The sequence below is a fragment of the Nuphar pumila genome, chromosome 15 (genome assembly GCF_984573655.1).
Source record: "Nuphar pumila chromosome 15, dmNupPumi1.hap1.1, whole genome shotgun sequence".
NCBI classification, from domain to species: Eukaryota; Viridiplantae; Streptophyta; class Magnoliopsida; order Nymphaeales; family Nymphaeaceae; genus Nuphar; species Nuphar pumila.
The window spans coordinates 26,566,455-26,586,754 of record NC_143263.1 but is presented as its reverse complement, the minus strand read 5'-3'; the positions used below and the strand labels follow the sequence as shown (position 1 = coordinate 26,586,754).

At 38.0% G+C, this 20,300-nt stretch overlaps 2 protein-coding genes across 6 annotated transcripts in view; one reads left to right on the top strand and one right to left on the bottom strand.

Annotated features, from left to right (window-relative positions):
• Positions 1 to 548: 548 nt before the first annotated feature.
• Positions 549 to 12,624, top strand: LOC149814894 (single myb histone 3-like). 4 transcript variants are annotated; one of them, XR_016427982.1, is made up of 8 exons: positions 582 to 951; positions 3,997 to 4,187; positions 5,879 to 5,963; positions 7,871 to 7,954; positions 9,626 to 9,913; positions 9,986 to 10,062; positions 11,476 to 11,779; positions 12,588 to 12,624. XR_016427982.1 is itself a non-coding variant. In XM_089989557.1 (7 exons), exons 1-6 carry the CDS (start codon positions 802 to 804, stop codon positions 10,015 to 10,017), a joined length of 825 nt encoding a protein of 274 aa, XP_089845683.1. In that variant the 5' UTR covers positions 587 to 801; the 3' UTR covers positions 10,018 to 10,062; positions 11,476 to 11,600. The 4 variants fall into 4 exon arrangements, 3 of the variants coding, with proteins under 3 accessions (XP_089845682.1, XP_089845681.1, XP_089845683.1); XM_089989557.1 differs by lacking the exon at positions 12,588 to 12,624 and having other exon boundaries at positions 587 to 951; positions 9,626 to 9,908; positions 11,476 to 11,600; XM_089989556.1 differs by lacking the exons at positions 11,476 to 11,779; positions 12,588 to 12,624 and having other exon boundaries at positions 549 to 951; positions 9,626 to 9,908; positions 9,986 to 10,181.
• The window catches only part of DWA1 (DWD (DDB1-binding WD40 protein) hypersensitive to ABA 1), a 91,110-nt gene continuing 83,252 nt past the window's right edge, over positions 12,443 to 20,300 (bottom strand). For both annotated transcript variants that reach the window (XM_089989553.1, XM_089989554.1), the window contains exons 13-14: positions 12,927 to 13,019; positions 12,443 to 12,703 (exon numbers count right to left, since the gene is read on the bottom strand). In XM_089989553.1, the coding sequence (XP_089845679.1) occupies positions 12,930 to 13,019 (90 nt within the window). In that variant the 3' untranslated portion in view covers positions 12,443 to 12,703; positions 12,927 to 12,929. The remainder of the gene's footprint in view (positions 12,704 to 12,926; positions 13,020 to 20,300) is intronic.

Genomic DNA, 20,300 nt, shown 5'->3' with positions numbered 1-20,300 from the left:
AAAATTATGTCTTTGGCAAGAAATCGGTGAAGCTAACCGACTTTTTTTTATTTACATGAAAGAATCACCCATAAAATTAGAGACCAAATCGTGCTGACTTTGCTTGCTGTACTTACGGTTACTGGGCTTACCCCTTGCCCCTAGGAAGTCGCTACACTTAGGATTGCACAAAAGGTGATGCTCATGGGATTTAAACCTAGACAGTCTGCCTAGCAGCCTAAGTTGGGGCCGAAGCTAACAGACTAAAAATTAAATAAAAAAACTTTGGAAGCATTGCTAAAATAAAATTCGACTAAAAAATATACTAGATGCGCTTTAAAACTTTGTTGATAAAACATTATATATTATGACAAATTACAAAAAAAAAAATCATTTAAAATGTTAAAATTAGGCAATGCTTTTAAAGCATCATAATTTACCAACAAATTTTTAAGTTGAATTTCACAGAACCGGCTCCCCTCTCCAAAGATCTTCATAAACCACCATGGTAAGTACCACATGCACCACACAACTACCCAATTAAGCCTACCATAACTAAACACAGACAGGAGAGAGAGAGACCCACTCCCTCCAAAGAAAAAAATACCAATCTCCCCTATTTCTTCTCCCTGCAAGGCTGCAAACAACAAACCCCTTTTAAACCAATTGGGGCATGTAACCCTAGCTCTCTCTCTCTCTCTCTCTCTCTCTCTCTCTCCTGAAAACAACCTTTGACACATTAACTCTCCCTTTTCCCTGCAACATCCCCTTATCTCTCTCCCTCCCTCTACGCCAAGGAGACCAGGAGGAGGAAGAAGAAGAATGGGAGCCCCCAAGCAAAAATGGACGTCGGAGGAGGAGGATGCGCTCCGCGCAGGTGTCGATAAACATGGGCCGGGCAAGTGGCGAACGATCCAGAAGGACCCAGAGTTCAGCCATTGGCTCTCTGCTCGCTCCAATATCGATCTGAAGGTATCACCCACTTCCCTATTCGTCCTTCGTCGTCGCTGCCTCGTTGTTGCGTTATTTTGGTCCTATGGCTGGCCTTTCTGTGTTTTTTGCTTTTTTCTGCATGAGATTATGATCGATGGTCGTCCCAATTTTTCATTCTTTTTTCTTGGTGGTGCTTTGTTGGTTTAAATATGGGAATTTCTTCCACTGTTCTCCATAGGAGGCACGTGATGGTGGATCGAATTGATCTTTGTTTTATTTTATTTTTGTCGGTTCAAAGGAAGGAGGGAGTTTGTGTATCTCGCTTTTCCTTCTTTAACCGTATTCTGGTTCAATTTTAAAGGAAAATTTGAGTTTGGGTTAGGCTTCACAAAAATGGGGCTTTTAGTCTTCGTTGAAAGTGGGTATGAAGGAATCATGAATATATTTGAATTATGTTGCTTGATTCCCTCTTTTCTTCTCTGTCAGGCATTGGCTAACTGAGTGTTTAACCAATAGCCTTGCGAACGTTTCTCTTTCACATGTCCTCAATAAGAAAAATCGTTTGAGGATTAGGGAGGGGAGTCAGGCGTGCCTCTGCGAGTCGAACACGTGGATGTGTAAAGCTCCAAATTAGGTCGCCCACTTTGTTGGACAAACAACGTATTGTGAACTTATAAAGGCTTCTTGAATGTGATAAGACCAATATATAATTCCCTGTTTAGATGTCCCTTTTGAAGCAAAAAATTCCAGAACTAAGATAATCGAAGACGAGCAATTATGAGAATTTGCTAGTTTGCTAGATAAATTGTCACTGGGTGATAGTATCATAGTAGCGGGTGAGAGATTGAGGAGGTCGTTTGTTGTTTTCCTGTCCTTAGAATGCTTGAAAGAGGGATTTTGGACTGACTTGCGTGACTTGACTAACTTTGTTGTGGAATACTCAGTTCATCAGTTTGGTACCCACAAGATGAAAGCAAAAATAATCCACTCGATGCTGGAGAAATGAGAAATTATAGCTATTATTATATTACTCATTGAGTCTTAGTAGGCTTAACTCTTCATTTAACAATATGTTCACATTGTTTGGACCAGTGTTCATTTCTGTACGAAGGGGAATCCCAAGTCTCTCACTCTCTTGCACTGTCAAAACATCCTCAAGAACTACCTGTGGCCCTCCAGTATATGAACTCTCACCATTGTCACGAGCTGTAGTTAGTATCAGCTTACATGTTGGACCAGGAGCCTCATAATATCTACACTATTTATATTTCCAAAACCCTTTAGCTTGCATTTCTAATATGCCGTTAAAGAGTTAGAATATCTATTTAAATTTATGCCAGGTTTCAAGAGCTAATATCTCTTAGTTGCCAAGGACATGATGTCACTTGATAATGGGAGGTGCATCTACTAAGAGGTCGAAACTGTTAAATTGAGCTAAATCTCTTAGGAGGGAATGCTCTAATACCAGAATAGTTTCACATATTAGTGAAGATGAAAAGCAAAGAAGGATGAAAAAGAAAGGATTAAGACATGTTAAATTAGGCAATCATTCACCTTATCAAGCTATATAAGTTATGATATGAGAACATAAATGACAAATATGGTATTCCCCTGAGGATGTAAATGATTCATTGTCTTATAATATGAAAAGTTAAAGTTTGAACGTCTGTCGTGGTGAAATCTGAAAACAAGATAACAATGTGCAGCCACTATCTTGGAGCGAGCTATTGATACAAGCAAAAGACCTGAGGCCTTTTGTGTCTTGGGCCTTGTCATGTACACATGTCACTTTCCATGCTAGTTATCGTGAAGGCCTATGATTATATGCCTTTTGCACCCAAATTGGCTCTACATATCTTGTGGGGAACTCACTCACTCATGCACACAATCATGGTGTATAAATGGAAACTATGAGATAATGATTTGAATATTATTTTGTAACAAATGGGGCAATCATTAGGTAATTATCTGAACTGTGAAGGCCTTTTATGTTATCATGTACAATCAACATTTATAAATATTCATAATAATTGATTTATTTGTAATTTTGTTTTATTTATACTCATTTATTCACTTATAGTATTATGTGTTTTTGCATTGTATATATGTGTAAATCATTTATATGATCTTACAAATGTACACTTTGTAAATCATAAGTGACTCATATGCTTAGTTATGTATATGTATGCATGTTGCAATGTGCATACATATAGATTAATTGTATAATGTGTTCATGTTGGCATGCTTATTAATGCTTGGATACATTTACACTGTGATAACATTCAGCATTATATATGCCCATGATGAGATGGAATATGCTTAACATCACTTCAAAAGATCAAAGGATCAAAAGATTTGCAAAAGTATTGGAAAAAGTATAATTTTGTTTGATAAATACCATTTGACTTACAATGAACTTTGATTTTTCATTACTTTTCCCAGGCCAGGGTGAAATTAGAAAGCATTCTCTGACCTGTAGATGTTTTGACCTGAAATTAAGTGCCTTCACTCAAGCCATCTGTTGACCTAATGCATTGATTGCAAGTAGATGAATATGATTTGTCCTTTTTTATTACAAGTAAATGAATATGATTTTTCTTTTTCTTTTGGATTCATCTGTTGATCACATTCTGAAGTAGTACTTTTAGTTTATAAAATTTACCTTTTCTTTTACCTTTTTACTTTTGTAAATGCTGAATTTGAACTCTTTATAAAGACAATTCAGGCATATCACCACAATAAAAGTTCCCCAGCCTATATTTCATGGGGGTATGGCTGTAGACATGGGGATATGGCCATTTTGATGATTTTTTCATAAAGGGGATGTAGTCTGGGAGTGAAAACGGAGTGTGTGGATTCACTAAGGGAGTAAAAACAGTGTGCCATGTGATGCAGCTCTATGAAAACAGTTGATATTTCCCATGTTCAGATGAAATATGGTTGAATGATATTTTTTTTTTGTGTGTGTGGGGGGGGGGGGGGGCTTGTTGGGTTCTATTTTGTGCTGATCTTGGAAATACACAAGTCAACATTATTAACCCTAAATGAGCTTTTTAAATCATTCTGAGTGCTTATCATATTCAGGACAAATGGAGGAACATGAGTGTCAGTGCTAATGGTCAAGGTTCAAGAGAAAAAGCAAGGGTTCCAAAGCTTAAGTCCCATCTTAGTCTTCCTTCTTCATCCACTCCTGCAAGTGCCATGACCTCTACTCCATCAACCACAAAGGTTGCTGACTCAAAAGGCTTAAATGATGGGAAAACCCCACCTCCAAGGTCTGTCATTCTTCAATGAGTGATACATTGCTAGTTGTTTCTGTTGATATGATTTTCTTTTTCTTTTCCTTTTCCTTGTTCGTTACTTTTGAGAATAGGCTCTTGATTTTGTTTTATTTTATATGCGCCATAACATTGTGAGTAGGTTAGATGACATATTTGTCAAGGTTGTAAGTATCATATCGTTACCCGTATCAGTTAGGCCCAAAGTAACAGCATATCGTATCGTATTGTAAATGTATCGTAAATTTTAAATAAAAAATTTCTAAAAAATCAGAAAAATTCAAAAAAATCATAACACATGAAACAATGATGAATTGCACAAAATACAACCATAAAATCACATTTATGTATGTATGAGCTACATAAGACATAATCAAACATCAACTAATATAGAATCATAGATAATATTGCATGCATATCTCACAAGAACAATGCCAGAAGACTCATATACTTTCATATTACATAAGTATAAACAAAATAACCAAGTTTATGAAAATTAAAAAAGAAAAAGAAAATCGATATGTATCGTACCGTACCGCACAATATGGTATGATACAGGAGGTGTATCATACATTTCCCCCCAAAGTAACAATATGTATCATACAATACAGTACAATACTTACAACACTGATTATTTATTCATTATGTAACAGAAGATAAAGTATGGATCATGGTTGCCAGTTGAGGAAGCGGGAGCGGAAAGCGGGAAGCGAGGCACTTTCAAAATTTTAGGAAGCGGGAAGCGTGGAACCACTTAGGAGCGAATTGGGAATAGTCTCGGAAGCGACCTAGGAAGCGAGGGAGAAACAAAAAGAATAAAAAATACAAAAAAATTGGAGAAAATGGGGGAAGCGCGCTTACCATTTAAAAATGGCGCTTGCCAGCGCATTTCGGAAGCGCGACGTTTCGCGCTTCCGAAGCGCACTTCCCCACTTACCTAGGCGCTTCCAGTAACTCTGGTATGGATAGTGATAAAAAAATTAATGAAGCATAGATTGGACCTAGCTTGTCATGTTCTCTAAAGTACCTTGTGTTATGAGATCTGTTCAGCTTCTTGAGATAAGGTGCACTTTGGTTGTTGGCTGTAGTCTGTTTCCATGAGCTCCACTTTGTTGATGAGTTGTTTTATACCCATCAAATTATCCCTACAGGATTACCTGATTCTTTCCTCCAGTATCTTTGTGCAAGTCCATCATCAAAATCCACCTTGATATGCACAATGTTATCCAGATTTCTGTTGCTAATTGTTTTTTCATTTTCTTTTTATATAGAGTAAGTCTCTCTATTGGAAGAGTTCATCCTGGAAATCCACCTTGCTGTGGATACTGTTGTCTTTTTATTCTTTTGTTTTTTGTCTTTCCTTTTTATGTAGAAGATGCCTTGCCTCAGAAATAATTTGATAAGTACATTATGTGATGGCTGAATAAAATTCTTCATTCAGTGTTACACATTCACTATACATTCATACCCTAGTCTTTCTTTCTGCTTAATTTGGTACTTATCTTCTTGGTTTCTAAATTTTTTCTTTTCGTTTTTGCATCTGATGCTTCTTTGTTGTCCATTGAATGTTGTGGTTTCTTGATAGCCTACTTTTGGTTTGTCTTCAACAGACATTTTCAGCATACCTGTTTTGCTGTTGGATGTCTATGCAAATTTATTCCACCAATAGTTTTCTTTTGTTCAAACAGGTACAATGCAATGATAATTGAAGCCATTTCAGCTATTCGTGATCCTAATGGAACAGATATTGGTGCTATTGCGAGTTTCATTGAGGTTGGTTGGTATTTTTTTTTTGCTTTTCACATACTAGCCACTTCCATGACTCACCATGTTTGGTCTAACTCACTACTATTGTGGTTATCTTTATCATCAGAAGGCATTTGACATGAAAATTTGAATCTTCAGATATTTTTCAGGTGAAAGGGATGAACAAGAGGAAGAAATTTTTGGGGAAATAAAGAATTATAAAATAAAAAATGTTTTATTTGATTGTTCATTTCTCCTCTGCTTTCATGTATTGTTTTTTTCTTTCTCTATTTCCTCATGTAAATGACAAATTACATTAACATCTTTGCCTCTATGAGAAGAAATCAGACTATATAGCCATCTATTCTAATTTCTACATACAAGGAGAACTATTTATGCCAGCTAATATTGCCTAGCTGAACATCTATCATGGGTAGATTTTGTGACTCTGGAAAAGATGGAGCCAAACATGGTCTGAGTTGTAGCCATGCATTCCCTCTCCCTCACCAGCCCCTTCACACCTAAACTAACCCAAGTCTCATTGGCCAAGTCCACGAGAAGATTGTGCATAATTGTCACGGCAGCATGCACCTATAACTACTCATTGTGTTAATCTATTTTGCAAGTTATTTTCCTTGAGAAAAAGTTGGAAATCATTTCCCATGTCATTGATTAAGACTTAAGAGACTGAACCATTTGACACATTTGGGTATCTTTACATAATGTTGCTAGTTGGAGTAAAGTAAAAGTTTTTTTTCATATCAGCTGCATTGAGAAAAGTTTACAAATCCATGTTCTGTAGTTTGTGTACTGGTAATGGGAAATTTTCTCGGTGGAAAGAATGTTGCTAAAAAAATTAATTACTTTTGAAATTTATCCACTGTAAAAATTTCTTCCATCAAGCAGGTGAGTTTATTCCCATGCAACTGTGATAAAAAAATCATGAAAATATCTATTTAATGTAGGAGAGGCCAATCCACATCCAAATTGCACATAGAAATTCAAGGTCAATACCAATCAATATCATAAGTAAAATCAAGGAACAGATGTTGAACCTTTCAGCTTCATAGCTATTTTCAAAATCATAGATGCTTTCAAGTGTAGTTTTTCTTCGAAATCTTCTTTCTCTGCACCTCAGTGATGTATTCATATGCAATTCAGCATGCTTCCACAATATGAAACCTGAAGTATTTTTCTAGTACCAAACTTTGGTGGCTGCAATATTGAAGATGTTGCCTGCAATTTGAAGCAAGATTTGAATGAAAAATACTTCCTGTATAGTTTTCATACATGGGTCTTGCCATTCTGTCGGCAGTTCTCTTGACACTTCCTGTATAGTTTAGTTCCATGATCATCGGTATTTCACACTGTCCATTCTTTTCTGTTGAGTATCAAAAAGTCCAAAGAGTTGCAACTAAAAAATTAGGTCTTTTTTGTGTGCTTAAATGTTTTTTGCTATTGGTCACGGTACTGTGCTTTTTTATCCACATGCATATAATTTAGTTTATAGTGATGGGTATTCCACAAATGATTGTAAAAAAATAATTGTCAATTGCCTTTATTTATTAAGGATCTCTGAGTATGAACAGTTGTTGACAAATTTGGAATGGTTTTCATGGTCAAGAGTTTTTCCAAATTGATTATGCAATCAAGGATGTTAAGGGGTTAGGCTGCATTTCCGAATCATTGTGTGTCTGATGCACAGACTCATCTCTGACACATAAATTTGAGAAACCATTGTGTGTCTCAAACAGAAATCTCATTTGTAATGCTGAAAGAGTTATGTCCAATAGATAAGTTTTGGAATTTTGACACTTGGATTAATATGATGATCACCATTAAAAATGATTGAAATTCTTATTTTGTGCATTCGGTTGTTTTATACAGATTTCTTTCAATAATTTAATTTCAGATATTTAATGTTGTTCATACAGCAAAGACACGAAGTGCCATCAAATTTTAGAAGGCTGCTAGGTTCAAAGTTGAGACGACTAGTTGCACAGGAGAAAATTGAAAAGGTAAAGTTTCAATTTGTTTGCTACAATTTCATGGAAGAGGGTCCCATTGATTGGAAATAAATCATGAAAGAGGCCTGATCATGTTTTTTTTCTGCATCCATTACTTGGTTTTTTCTGATTTTCTAACAGAGTTTATAAATCATACACCTATTGAGTCAGCACTTTCTTGACCAAATTTTAATGATATCCAAGCTAATTTATAGTTGAATGAATCCATTATCACCAAGAATGCTGCATTTTTCTTTGGAGATTTTTTTGCTCCTTATTTCTTGTATGTTTCTAGCATGCCTTAATATGCTCTTTTGAATAAAATGAAATGTACTGTTTTGCTAGTGTTTTTTTATGTAAAGGAAGATAATATTATGAAAAGAGTAGGAACACATCCCAAGGAGTAGATGGCGAGGTATCACCTCGCAAAAGATCATACTGGGTAAATAAAGTAGCCAAAGAACCTGAGAGGCCCTGCTATTCAAGAGTAATAACTTAGCAGGGTATCCAACACTCCAAGTGCCTAACAAACATCATGAACCGAACAGTAGCCAGAGAAACCACCCAACCAAGGCTAGGTGGAAAAAGAAAGGAGTTGGTCCAAATTCTTTCGTGCAGATTCTATTAAAAGGAGATATGTAATGGTAAGATTCAACGCTTAAAGATTACACTTTTTTTCCCCTTGACATGTAGGGATGCCAATGGTGCATGTTTGGAACGAATGTCTGACCAACCTGTATCTGTTTATTGGTATCAGTGAGAACTTTCAGATATGGATTATGACCAACAGCTAATGCCGTTGGGGTTTACTAAAGTCTCTCTATAGTCTCTATCCCCAGCTTAGATTTTGTAGTATTCAGTAGTGCCCGAGCCCAACTGACCTATTTACATATCAAGTAACACGATTTGGGAGCCATTGTATGAATTGTAGGTCCAAATTTTTGGAGAACATGCTCCCATTATAGTGGATTTTTTGGTCCTCATCTATGTAACGACGACACGCCAGTTCAACTGCCGTACTCGTGTCGACATGGGTACGGGTACCGGGTACAGTGCGGGTACGCTGCGGATCAGGTCCAATGCAGACCCGAATCTCAGAAGAAAAATAAAATCCCCCCCACCCTGAAACCCTCGAGTCTCTCTCTCTATTCCCCTCTGTCTCCCTCTATCTCGTCTCCCCCCTCTCTGTCTCCCTCTCTCTCTCTTCTTTTTCTTCTTCCTCGTCTCGCTGCAACAAACAGAGAGAAAGTACCTCCTCCTCTCTTATTCTTCACGCCCTTCCCCTTTTATAACTTTGTTAAACCAAGTTGGTTTCGATGACCAGGTTTGGACAAATCCAAACCTAGCCAACGAAGTTAAACACTTTTAAAAAAACAAGTTTTTTCAACAAAACTAAAAAAGACTCTCTCTCTCTCTCTCTCTCTCTCTATATATATATATATATATATATATATATATATATATATATATATATATATATATAGCCGTGTCCTCATACCCTCACTTTTTGAAATTGCCGTGTCATACCCTCCGTATCCATACCCTTACCCAGGTGACATAGGTCATCATCATGGAATTGCAACATGTTCCAATTTTTAGCCTCTTAAGAGAGTCATTTATTTCTTTCCCTTTTGATATTTTGTCCATTTCTTTCTGGCTAATTCTTAGCTTCATGAGATGTAGGTCCATAATGGATACAAGCTCACAAGTTCTTCACTTGGTATAAAAACGCCCACCCCGAAGCAGACAGACCCGCTTCGCCGTGCAAAACAATCACAGCATTCGGCTCTTGATACACCAACAAACATGGTTGAGGAAGCAGCAATCTCTATAGCCTATAAAATTGCTGATGCTGAATCAAAATCAGTCATGGCATACCGAGCTATAATGGAGGCAGAGCGTGTTCAGAGGCTAGCTGAGAAGACGGATGCAATGTTACAGTTGGCAAAAGAGTTTTATGAGCAATGTAGGGTACGACAAACCTCATGTTTGTGATATTTGCTTTTGCATATTGTAATTTTATGTTTTTATTTTTTGTGGCAGGCTCCCGCGGCAAAGTTGTCGTCATGGCTTGACCCATGTCTCCTCAACTCGTTGCTGCAAGTCACTCTGCGTTACAGGTTTGCAAACACAGTGGTGCAGAATTTCTAGATGTTTGTAGAAGGCATTGCACAATATGCTTTGTGGAAATAAGATTCAGAATGTACCTAGAAGAAATATATGTTTTTCTTTCTGTATAGTCTTGTTTTCAATGTGCATGACTGATGAGGCATGATCCATGGGCTTTCTAGTTTACATGGGAAATCGCTGTGGTAGTCAAGCCTTGATGAAGGCATTCAGTTGGCTTAGTGTAGTCATTCATAGGAGCCGTTGATGTCATGCATGGCAGCTGCCTTATGCCAGAAGCACTGGCTGTTGAATTGCAACGCCAAATTAACTGCGCGTCTCCTTAAAAACACCATTTACATTGTATGGTTACTGTAGGTGTAGGTGCGAAAATTGAACTGAGCGAATCTATCATTACTGCTTTTGGAGCCTACTCTTCAGTGGCTAATATAGATAGACTGAGAGAAAATGGCCTTGGTTATCAAGCAAGAAGCTTGCCCACAAGGGATCCGCATGCCTGAAAAGATGGGTCAGCTTATCTTGCTTACAAGGGATCTGAATGCCTGACTAGATGGCTCAGCTTAAGGCGTTCAAGTTGAACATCCTCAGCTTGTTACTCAGTGTGCATCTTTGCTGCCAGGTCGAAGCAAATGAAAAACTCTACAATGGGCGAGAGGGGAGTACTCATAATGTAAACAGATGCCGCAACAGAGCAACAGTTAACATTACCCCTCTCGGCTCGTAACGAGTTGTCTGAACCATGATAGTGGTTTATTCTCGTTATTGAAAAAAAGGCAATAACATTGTTTCTTGAGTGACATGGCGTTATGTCTGTGAACATCTCCACCGTCCATTAGCGATGAGCAAGACCACCTTGAAGGTGCTTCATGATCTCATCGTCCCCTACCTGATGAATGCTATGGTGGACAGTGATGATGCCATATCACTGTCCAACAGTGATATAGCACGTCACCTGAACTGAGCTCCGAGCTCACGAATGCTGATCTCTTTTAAATGCAGTTTCATAGGGCTGGCATAGGTAGGAACTTCCGATTCAGCTGTCTATTTTAAATGCTGGCCTCTTTTAAATGCAGGCCAGGGATACCCTTGATGGTAAACTGTCTACGGCCCTTGGATGACACTCATCCATAGGAGTAACAGCATCAAACCACCATAGCTTTTGCTTGTGTTTCAAGCATCCAGTCAACGTGCCATAAATGCCGTTGATTGCGAACAAGACCAGTATTGAAATTTTTTGTGGGGCCATTTGAGACATGCGACTTGGTTGTGGTTTGGTGTCGTTCTTCCCCATGGATGGAGAAAGAGTAACCCTGACCCCGTGTCACCCTCGAATCAGTTGCAATAGAGTTTATGGTCTGCCTGATCGATTGTTTTTTCTTGATTCATGGTTTGAACCTGTGTTACAGCTGTTTCGGAATTGGATTTCCCAGTCAAAGTTGTGAGCAGATTCGTAGGAAAAGAATGAGCACTCTTGTATGGATTGCAAAAGCTGATGATGCAGGTCAAGTTCACACTTCTTGGTGCAATCCTTGAGGAAAGAAAATGAGATTTCAAGATAATTTACAGAGCAGTGCTCGTGACCAAAGAAAAAAGGCGGTACATGCCAAGGAGGGGTATTGCATCTGGCCAAGTGGAAGGAATGGGCAAGCAAAAGGTTCCATGGAGTGAGGAATATCGTGTCTGATGTAAGACAACTAAATGAACCTCAAGGTGAAGCTGGTGAACTGTTTGATTGACCATAGATCCCGATCTCTCTAGGTGCTAAATAGCTCATCTCTGACAACTGGCCTTCTTTGGTGATATTAACTTAGTCACACACAATTTGTTTTTTTTTTTATTTACTCCACTTGAAAGCAGCCTCATCAATGAAACCAAAACATATGTTGCAATTGTAAAATTGGCACATGTAGAGAGGAACCATCACAAAAAGAAGAAACTGCCCTTGCATGGCTCATTCATTCGGAACAATTCTTGCTTTGCAGCTCGCTCTTGTTGCTCCACTCCTAGAATCAGGCAATACTATCTCATTTACAACATTCGCGGGTTGGTTTAGCTTCCTCATTGGCAGCCACTTTCCATAGAGCCACCACATCCACACTCGAAACTATGCCGGATGAGCAAAAGCTCCCGAGGCTTTACTTTTCAAACACAATCCTGGTTCAGCAAACCATTATTCCAACCCGAAAAGAGAAACAGTGTAGCTCTTAATACCCAAGTCCAACCAACGCTCCTATTTTACAAGTTTGAACTGAGCTCTTTATGAGTTTATCATGAAACCAACCGCGAGAAGATCTCATGTCCCAGCTCTTTACTGAAGACACCCCTCACATGTAAAATCAAGGCAACGAGTGATGCAATTTGCTCAAGGAAAGCTGGATAGAAAAAGTTGTGATTTTATTACCAGATTATAATAGATTATAACATGCATATTCAATAAGTGCATGCCTATCCTAGGAAACAAGAATAGAATAGGCATCAAATTCCATTTTCTACCAATCTGAAGTCCTTACTCATGCAGGTGTGCACAAATGAACTCAAAACAGAAGGCCGGATTCCGTTGCAGATTCTCAACAAAGTCAACCATGCCAACTCTTTTTTGCTCCACCCATTTCTTGGTACATATTGCCAAATAATCTGTGGATCATTTACTCATAAAGGAGGCTGAATCAGAGAAAAAATCAACAGTGGCACCAATCTTTTGAGAGTGCGACCAAACAGTTAGTCAACACCAGTGCTTACTAAAGGTGTATGGTCGTCCCTTCATGTCTTTCACCCTTGGGAAATGTACAAAAATCCAGAAAAAAAGAGGAAAAAAAAGAAAAAGTCAGCCATAGCTAAATAGAAAATCAAAACTTACCGATCACATGGCTTGGCAGCGAAAAGCACATAAATGACTCCCAAACTCTGAAATGATGTCAACCAATCCTCCATAGCCTCCAACAGCCACAACCTGTACCAGACATAAGATGCCAACATTAATTAAATTACAGAAGAAAATGCTAGATACAAAGACAGTAATGTGTTTCTCTTTTAGATTGTATTGGTCTTTTTAAAGTGTATCTGACACGTTTTACACCATGCACTATACATTATTTCATTTTTTTCTTTTCATGCACGAGGATTGTCCCTTCTCTCCCATTGCCATTGCATGGGGCTCCTACACTGTGGCATGAGAATAGCCTTTGCCAATTAGTTTTAATACCTCAGTGACAAATAGAAAACGAAATTGGAAAAACCAAATTAGCAGATGCTTAGTTCTTAAGCAAATGACAAAGAGATGATGACCTGGTTAAGTGGGATTGTCACTTAGATTTTGAGATCAAGGCTTTGCTTTTCTTATTTGGTTTTGGATCATGATGCTTGCTTAGAAACTTTGTTTAGTTCAGGACAGCATTTTAGGTAGGAGTTTTCCACAATTGAGGAAAGAAGGAACAAAATAGTAAACTCATTGCAAGGGGCCTAAACTTCATCTAGCCCTCTTTGAGAGAACTATCACTTGTTCTGAAACCCTTGGATCAAAATCTGCAGGTTTTTTCAACAATATATATATATATATATATATATATATAGGAAAATTGGTAGCTGCCTACCATCAGCCTACCACAAGTGAATGGGTGTTTTTGGGTTGTTTTTCGCAAATCAGACCATGTTGAACACATCTGCAGCATCGGATTTGTGAAAAATAACCTGAAAACACCTGTTCTCTTGTGGTAGGCCAAAAAAGTGGTGTATCGTTACCACTTTTCCACACACACACACATATTATATAGATGCCAGATTATCTACCACTGCGGGGATGGCCTATATAGCCAGCGGGGTGGTTGTGAGCATCCTGAGATGAAGGCACTGGATCAAACCCCACTGGCTCACAGGTATGTGTGTAGTTTTCAGAGGTGGGCCACGTAAGGCAGGGTGGTTGTGGGCCCCCCCACCCAGGGTTTTCCTTGCTTCGGCAAGGGTTCCTCATCATAAAAAAATAAAATATATATATATATATATATATATATATCAGATTATCTGTTTTCTCAGATTCATTTTTTCACAGTGAAAAGTTCTTCCACTAAACTTGAGGCAGCTTAAGCTGATAATAAAAATTCTTATGCAAGAAATTGATGACCAGCTGCATGATAAAAGAAGAGAAATAAAATCAACATCATCAATGTGCCGCTGGTCATGGTCATTGGTATGATCATGGGCTACAAGCAGTGCATAGCATAGTGCATGGTTTCGTTTGGTTCTGTTCCAATGCTGGCTTGTCTAAGTGGATCATCGTGGCATGGTGCTGGCTGGAAAGTTCATGGTTTTGAGCGATCATGAGAGATTTGTTTTCTATAGGCCTCCAAGAATTTTAAAAGCCTTCCCAGTGATAAGAATGTATTAAAAGATATTAAACGGTTCTTGTGTGAGAGGTCACATGTTGAACCATCTAGTAACAGAATGTGGCCAAGGTGGTGTTAAAGTATACATATATATATATCCATTAGGGGTATTTTGTTTTTTTTACTTTTCATAAATAGTCATGTTCATTAGGGACACTTTAGGTATGTTTTTATTTTATTTTTCTTTTTGTCAAGGGCATTACTATCTTTGTAATGCCCTTGATAAAAGAGTAGTTGGGAACACTGTCAATGGCTCCTTTTGGTCCCTCTTTGTGTATAAACAGGGGATGAATTCTCTCTTGTATTTATGCTTGTCTCAAGCACTTAACTGAAATAAAGATTATATATTTTTTATGTTCTCTCTCTTGCCCACTAGTGGGTTTTGTGTTTGTATCTTGACCCATAAGTGGTCTTTTGTTGTGTACGCTTGTGTGTTTGTAAAACCCATAAGTGGCATCCTATAGTTATTTCTTGTATTTTATGAGATGGTATCAGAGCGTGAGGTATATTTGAAGGAAAAGAGCATCATCCTATAGTTATTTCTCTCTCTCTCTCTCTTGGTACTATGGTCGAAAATGATTTGGTTACGATTGTTCACGTCAAATTTGATGGGAAGAACTATAATATGTGTGCTACCGCTATAAAAGAATCTTGATTGGAAAGGAGTTGTGGGAACCCGAACCTCAACTTATTCTCACTAAATCTATTCGTGAGGAAGACAGAGTAACTAAGAAAGAAACTCTAAAGGGAAAAAAGAGAGAAAATGCTCTTTTGGATTATAAAAAGGTTTCTAAAGAATGGGAAGTTGAACAAGCCAAGGTTTTGTCCTTATTTATGGGAAGTATGTGCGAAGAAGCTCGTGAAAATATTTTGAAGTTTGAAAGGGCCGATGAAGTGTGGGTTTTTTATCAAAGAAACATACACGCAAAATGATGCCGCCCATAAATGGGAATTACAAGATAAAATTCACAATTGTAGACAAGGAAAAAAAAGTGTTAGAAAGTATTATGGAACTCCCAAGAGGTTGTGTGACCAAATGGCCAAGATGGAGCCTATTTAGGATTCCCCTAATGATGCTCGCTTTAGGAAAAATCAAATTCTTAGTGAACAATTTTTTCAATTTATGAGAAGTCTAAGACCTAAATTTGAACAAGTTCGAAGTAATATCATCCACCGTAAGCAAGAAGAGCTACTACCCATTCACAAGATTTTGGCTCAAGTATGCATGGAAGAAATAAGACTTAAATACATGATTGAATCTAAGGAGTCTAAAGGCGTGTTGTAGGTCTAAAGACTTAAATACATGATTAAATACCCGGTGCTAACACTCATTTCTACAAGCCTCCTCACTTCTCTAAAAATAACTTTGGGACGCAACACAACAATGATAAGAGAAACGATGGGAGAGAAAAAAAATCATGTTATAACTGTAGAGAACCGTGACACATCAAGCCATATTAATCTGAATTCAAAGGATGAAAAGAGAGTAGCTATGCTAGAGGCTTCCCAGGATGCAACCAATAAAGATAAAAAATCTATTGGAAGCATGTCTTTGTCGCAATTGGTGGAAGACCTACAACCACTCCTTAAAGGCCCATCCTCCATAACATATGTTGTGGGTCTCCTCTGTTAAAATACATGTAATCAATATATATATATATATATATATATATATATATATATATATATATATATATATATATTCAATCATACCCGATAGGGGTATTTTAATCATTTCACATGTACCCAATAGGGGTACTTGTTTTTCTCCTTTTTATTTTTTGCATTTCTTTTTTTATTTTCTTCCTTTTTACCCACTTAAGGGGGCCCCACCATTGAGTCGTTGGGGCCCCCAACAGTCACATTTGTGACCGTTGGGGGCTCCCAACGACTCCATGGGAGCCCCCTTTGTGGCTCTTCTTTTGAGGCCATTTGGCCTCCCCCTTCTCTCATTTTATTTGTATAAATAGGGGTGAACCCCTTTGTATTTTTTCATTCTTGAGAGCTCCCTCTCTTTCAATAAAGAGGCATTTATATTTTGTGTTGTGTTGTCCCTTTGTAGACTTTGCTATTATCTCTTTTGTTTGTCCGTTGGTGGACATTGTAAGTGCTTATAACACTATTTGTATTTTCGCATATCTCATTACATGGTACCAGAGCCTTGTGTATGCTCTTGGTTTTTGATATAACTAGTTGACTAGTTATATTTTTTATTTTGTATCTTTCTTTCTTGGTTTATCTTCTTGAGAGAGGTTAAAATGAAAGGAGAACAAAAGATTGATCTCTCTTTCAAACTTAATGGTTCCAACTACATGATGTGGGTGGCCGCCATGGAGAACAACTTCAAGGGTAAAAAGCTTTGGAGATACGTTATGTGCACCATTCCGGAACCGCAACTCCAACTCACCAAGATGGATGGTGATCAAGAAAAAGCACTTGAAGGAAATGCCCGCATGAAGGCCATTGAAGATCATTAATCTAAAGTGGAAGATTGGGAAAGCAAGCATGCAAAGATTCTTGCTTGGTTCATGAACAATGTGGAGCTTAAAATTTGCGCCAATATTGCTAAATTTCGGATGGCTAATGAAACATGGTTCTTTATGAAAGGTATGTATACTCAAAAAGACCTTGCTCGTCAATTCTTTCTCCAAGAAAAAATCCGGACTATTAAGCAAGGGGAAATGAGTGTAAGAGATTACTTTAGCACTCTTGGACCCTTATGGGATGAGCTATCTTTACTAGAACCAAAGTGGGTTTCTAGTGTAGATGTGGAACTAAGAAGAGAACAAATGAAAAAAGAACATTTTTTCCAATTTCTACATGGGCTTAGGCCCGAATATGAACAAGTTAGATCTTCCCTTCTTCATAGATCTAAGCCTCTTCCTTTGGAAGATGTCATAGCCAAAATATACCAAGAAGAAACTCGTCTTGGCATGATTAAGGGAGGAGATGAAGTTTTGGCCGTGTCTAAACCCGACAATCATGTGAAAGCCTATAAGCCTCTACACTTTGGGAGGCAAAATAACTATAATAGCAACTATAGAAAAGTCATTTGCCATCATTGCCAAGAACCGGGTCATATAAGACCTAATTGCCCAAAGCTAAATGAAGCACCAAAGAATAAGGTTGCCTCCGTTGAAGAAATTACTCAAAAAAGGAGGAAACTATCAAAGCGAAGGAGTCCTCTCTTGCTCAACTATCGGAAGCACTTCAAATTCTACTCAAATTGCCATCAACCTCGGGTGCCGCCATAGCTTATTCTTCTCCTCCAGGTATGTCTTCTTTGATTCTTGATTCTAGAGCTTCCTTTCATATGACCCCTCTTGAAAATGGGTTTTCCGATTTATGTAATAACTCTAAAAACTCTTATGTTTCAACCGTCGATGGTACATCTTTACAAGTAAAAAGTTTTGGAACTTTAAAATTTTCCAAAGATTTCTTTGTGCCAAACATAAGAGTGGTACCTCAACTTAATTTAAATCTTCTCTCTGTTTCTCAAATATGTGATCATGGATGTGAAATCTCCTTCTCAACTAAGGATTGCTCTATACAGGATCTCCGGTCCGAGACGCAGATTGGGCAAGGCCATAGGAGGGGAGATCTCTATTATATGAGCAACTTAAAACTTTTCACTAACTCTTTTTGTAATCATGTCCAAGATAAAAATATTGAAACTTGGCATCAAAGACTTGGACATCCAAGTTTCTCAAAAATGTACTCCTTTCCTTTTGGAAAGAAATTTTGTAATGAGAAACATTTTGTTTGCAAGAATTGTATTTTTGGAAAAATGAAATCCACTCATTTTCCAAATCGAACTTTTGTGTCCAAAAAACCTTTTGAGTTAGTCCATTCGGACGTTTGGGACCCTTCTCCGGTCATATCGAAAGGAGGATACTCCTATTATATTACTTTCATTGATGACTACACTAGATATGTGTGGATCTATTTTCTCAATTTAAAATCCGAAGTCTTTGACTTCTTCAAGAAATTTCATATGATAGTCAAAAATCAATTTTCAAGTAATATCTCTACTCTTAGATCCGATTCGGGTGGAGAGTATCTATTAGGGGTGGCAATTTCTGACACGACCGGCCAACCCGACCCGCCAACCCGACCCGCCAACCCGCCTCTTAGGCGGGTTCGAGTTGGGCTTAAGCCAACCCGTTTAATGAACGGGTCGACCCGCGTAACCCGTTTATTAAACAGGTCAGGTTCGGGTTGGGGGTATGCCAACCCGCCAACCCGGCTGACCCGTTTAATAAACGGGTTAGGCGGGTGGGTCAACCCGCCAACCCGACCCGCCAACCCACCAACCCGACCCGTCAACTTGACCCGCGAACCTGAGAACCCGTTTACCCGACCCAACCCATTTATTAAATGGGTTGGCGGGTCGTGTCGGGTTACCCATTTATTAAACAGGTCGGGTTCGTGTTTGCCACAGCCGACCCGTTTAATAAACGGGTCGGGTTCGGGTTGAGGTATGTTGACCCGCCAACCCGTCGGGTCGACCCGCCAACCCGACAACCCGACACGATTGCCACCCCTAGTATCTATCAAATGAATTTCAAAATTATTTGAAAACAAATGGAATTTGTCATAAAAAATCATGTCCTAGGACTCCTCAACAAAATGGTCTACCCGAAAGAAAGCATAGACACATTTTGGAAACCACTAGGACACTTCTTATTTTCAAAGAAATTCCAAAAAGTTTTTGGGCTGAAGCCGCTTTAACTTCAACTTACTTGATAAATAGAATGATATCTTCATCCTTACAAAATGCATCTCCATATGAAAAACTATTTGAAAGAACACCCGATTTTAATAAGATTAAGAATTTTTGGGTGTAAATGTTTTGTCCTTACACATTAAAGAGACAAATTATCTCCTAAAGCTATTGAATGTGTTTTCTTAGGATATGAAGAAAATCAAAAGGGTTTTAAATGTTTTGACCTTAAAAATAACAAACTCTATGTATCCAAAGATGTAACCTTTTTAGAAAATGAAAATGGTTTTGAGAAAACTAAAGATATTGACGAAAGCGAATATGCTTTCTTATTTGATCTTCTCTCTCAAAAAGATGAGACTCCTCAAGAAGAGAAAATCTCTAATTATTTGTTGAATGATCTAGAGGATATTCCTCTTAACAATGTTGAAAATGAAAGTGATAGAACCATCCAAACCTATGTTAGGCGTGGTCAACAAGCTCCAATGAGTGCCTTAGAAAAATACTCTCAAGGTTCCAACATAGAAGAAACCTCTTTAAGGAGATCCGGCCGAATTTCCAATCCTCCTAATAGGTTTGTCTCCTATGAGTCTCTAACCCTAAGGTATAGAGCGTGTCTAATTGCGTTACACTCTTTTCATGAACCTTCACATTATCATGAAGCCAAAAACATTCCCCAATGGGTTGAAGCCATGAATTTAGAACTTAGTGCCCTTGAAAAGACAAAAACTTGGGAAATAACTTCATTACCCACTGGAAAAAGATCTATTGGATGTAGATGGGTCTTCAAAATTAAAACTAAAAGTGATGGATCATTAGAACGCTATAAAGCCCGGTTGGTAGCAAAAGGATACGCTCAAGAATACGATAGACTATGAAGAAACCTTCGCGCCCGTAACTAGAATGACTAGTGTTAGGACTCTTATTGCGGTTGCGTCAATTAAAAAATGGCATATTTATCAATTAGATGTTAAGCATGCATTCTTAAATGGTGAATTAAATGAAGAAGTTTACACGGATCCTTTACAAGGAGTATGTATTGGTGAAAATAAGATTCTCAAACTTAAAAAGGCATTATATGGTTTAAAGCAAGTTCCAAAGGCTTGGCATGATAGATTTAGCAATGTAA

Bases quoted from the DNA above. Each gene is read 5' to 3' on its own strand.
- LOC149814894 (XM_089989555.1), top strand. From the start codon at position 802: ATGGGAGCCCCCAAGCAAAAATGGACGTCGGAGGAGGAGGATGCGCTC. The intron at 952-3,996 runs GTATCACCCACT...TATCATATTCAG, and splicing joins GCTCCAATATCGATCTGAAG to GACAAATGGAGGAACATGAG. The intron at 5,964-7,870 runs GTTGGTTGGTAT...TTGTTCATACAG, and splicing joins CTATTGCGAGTTTCATTGAG to CAAAGACACGAAGTGCCATC.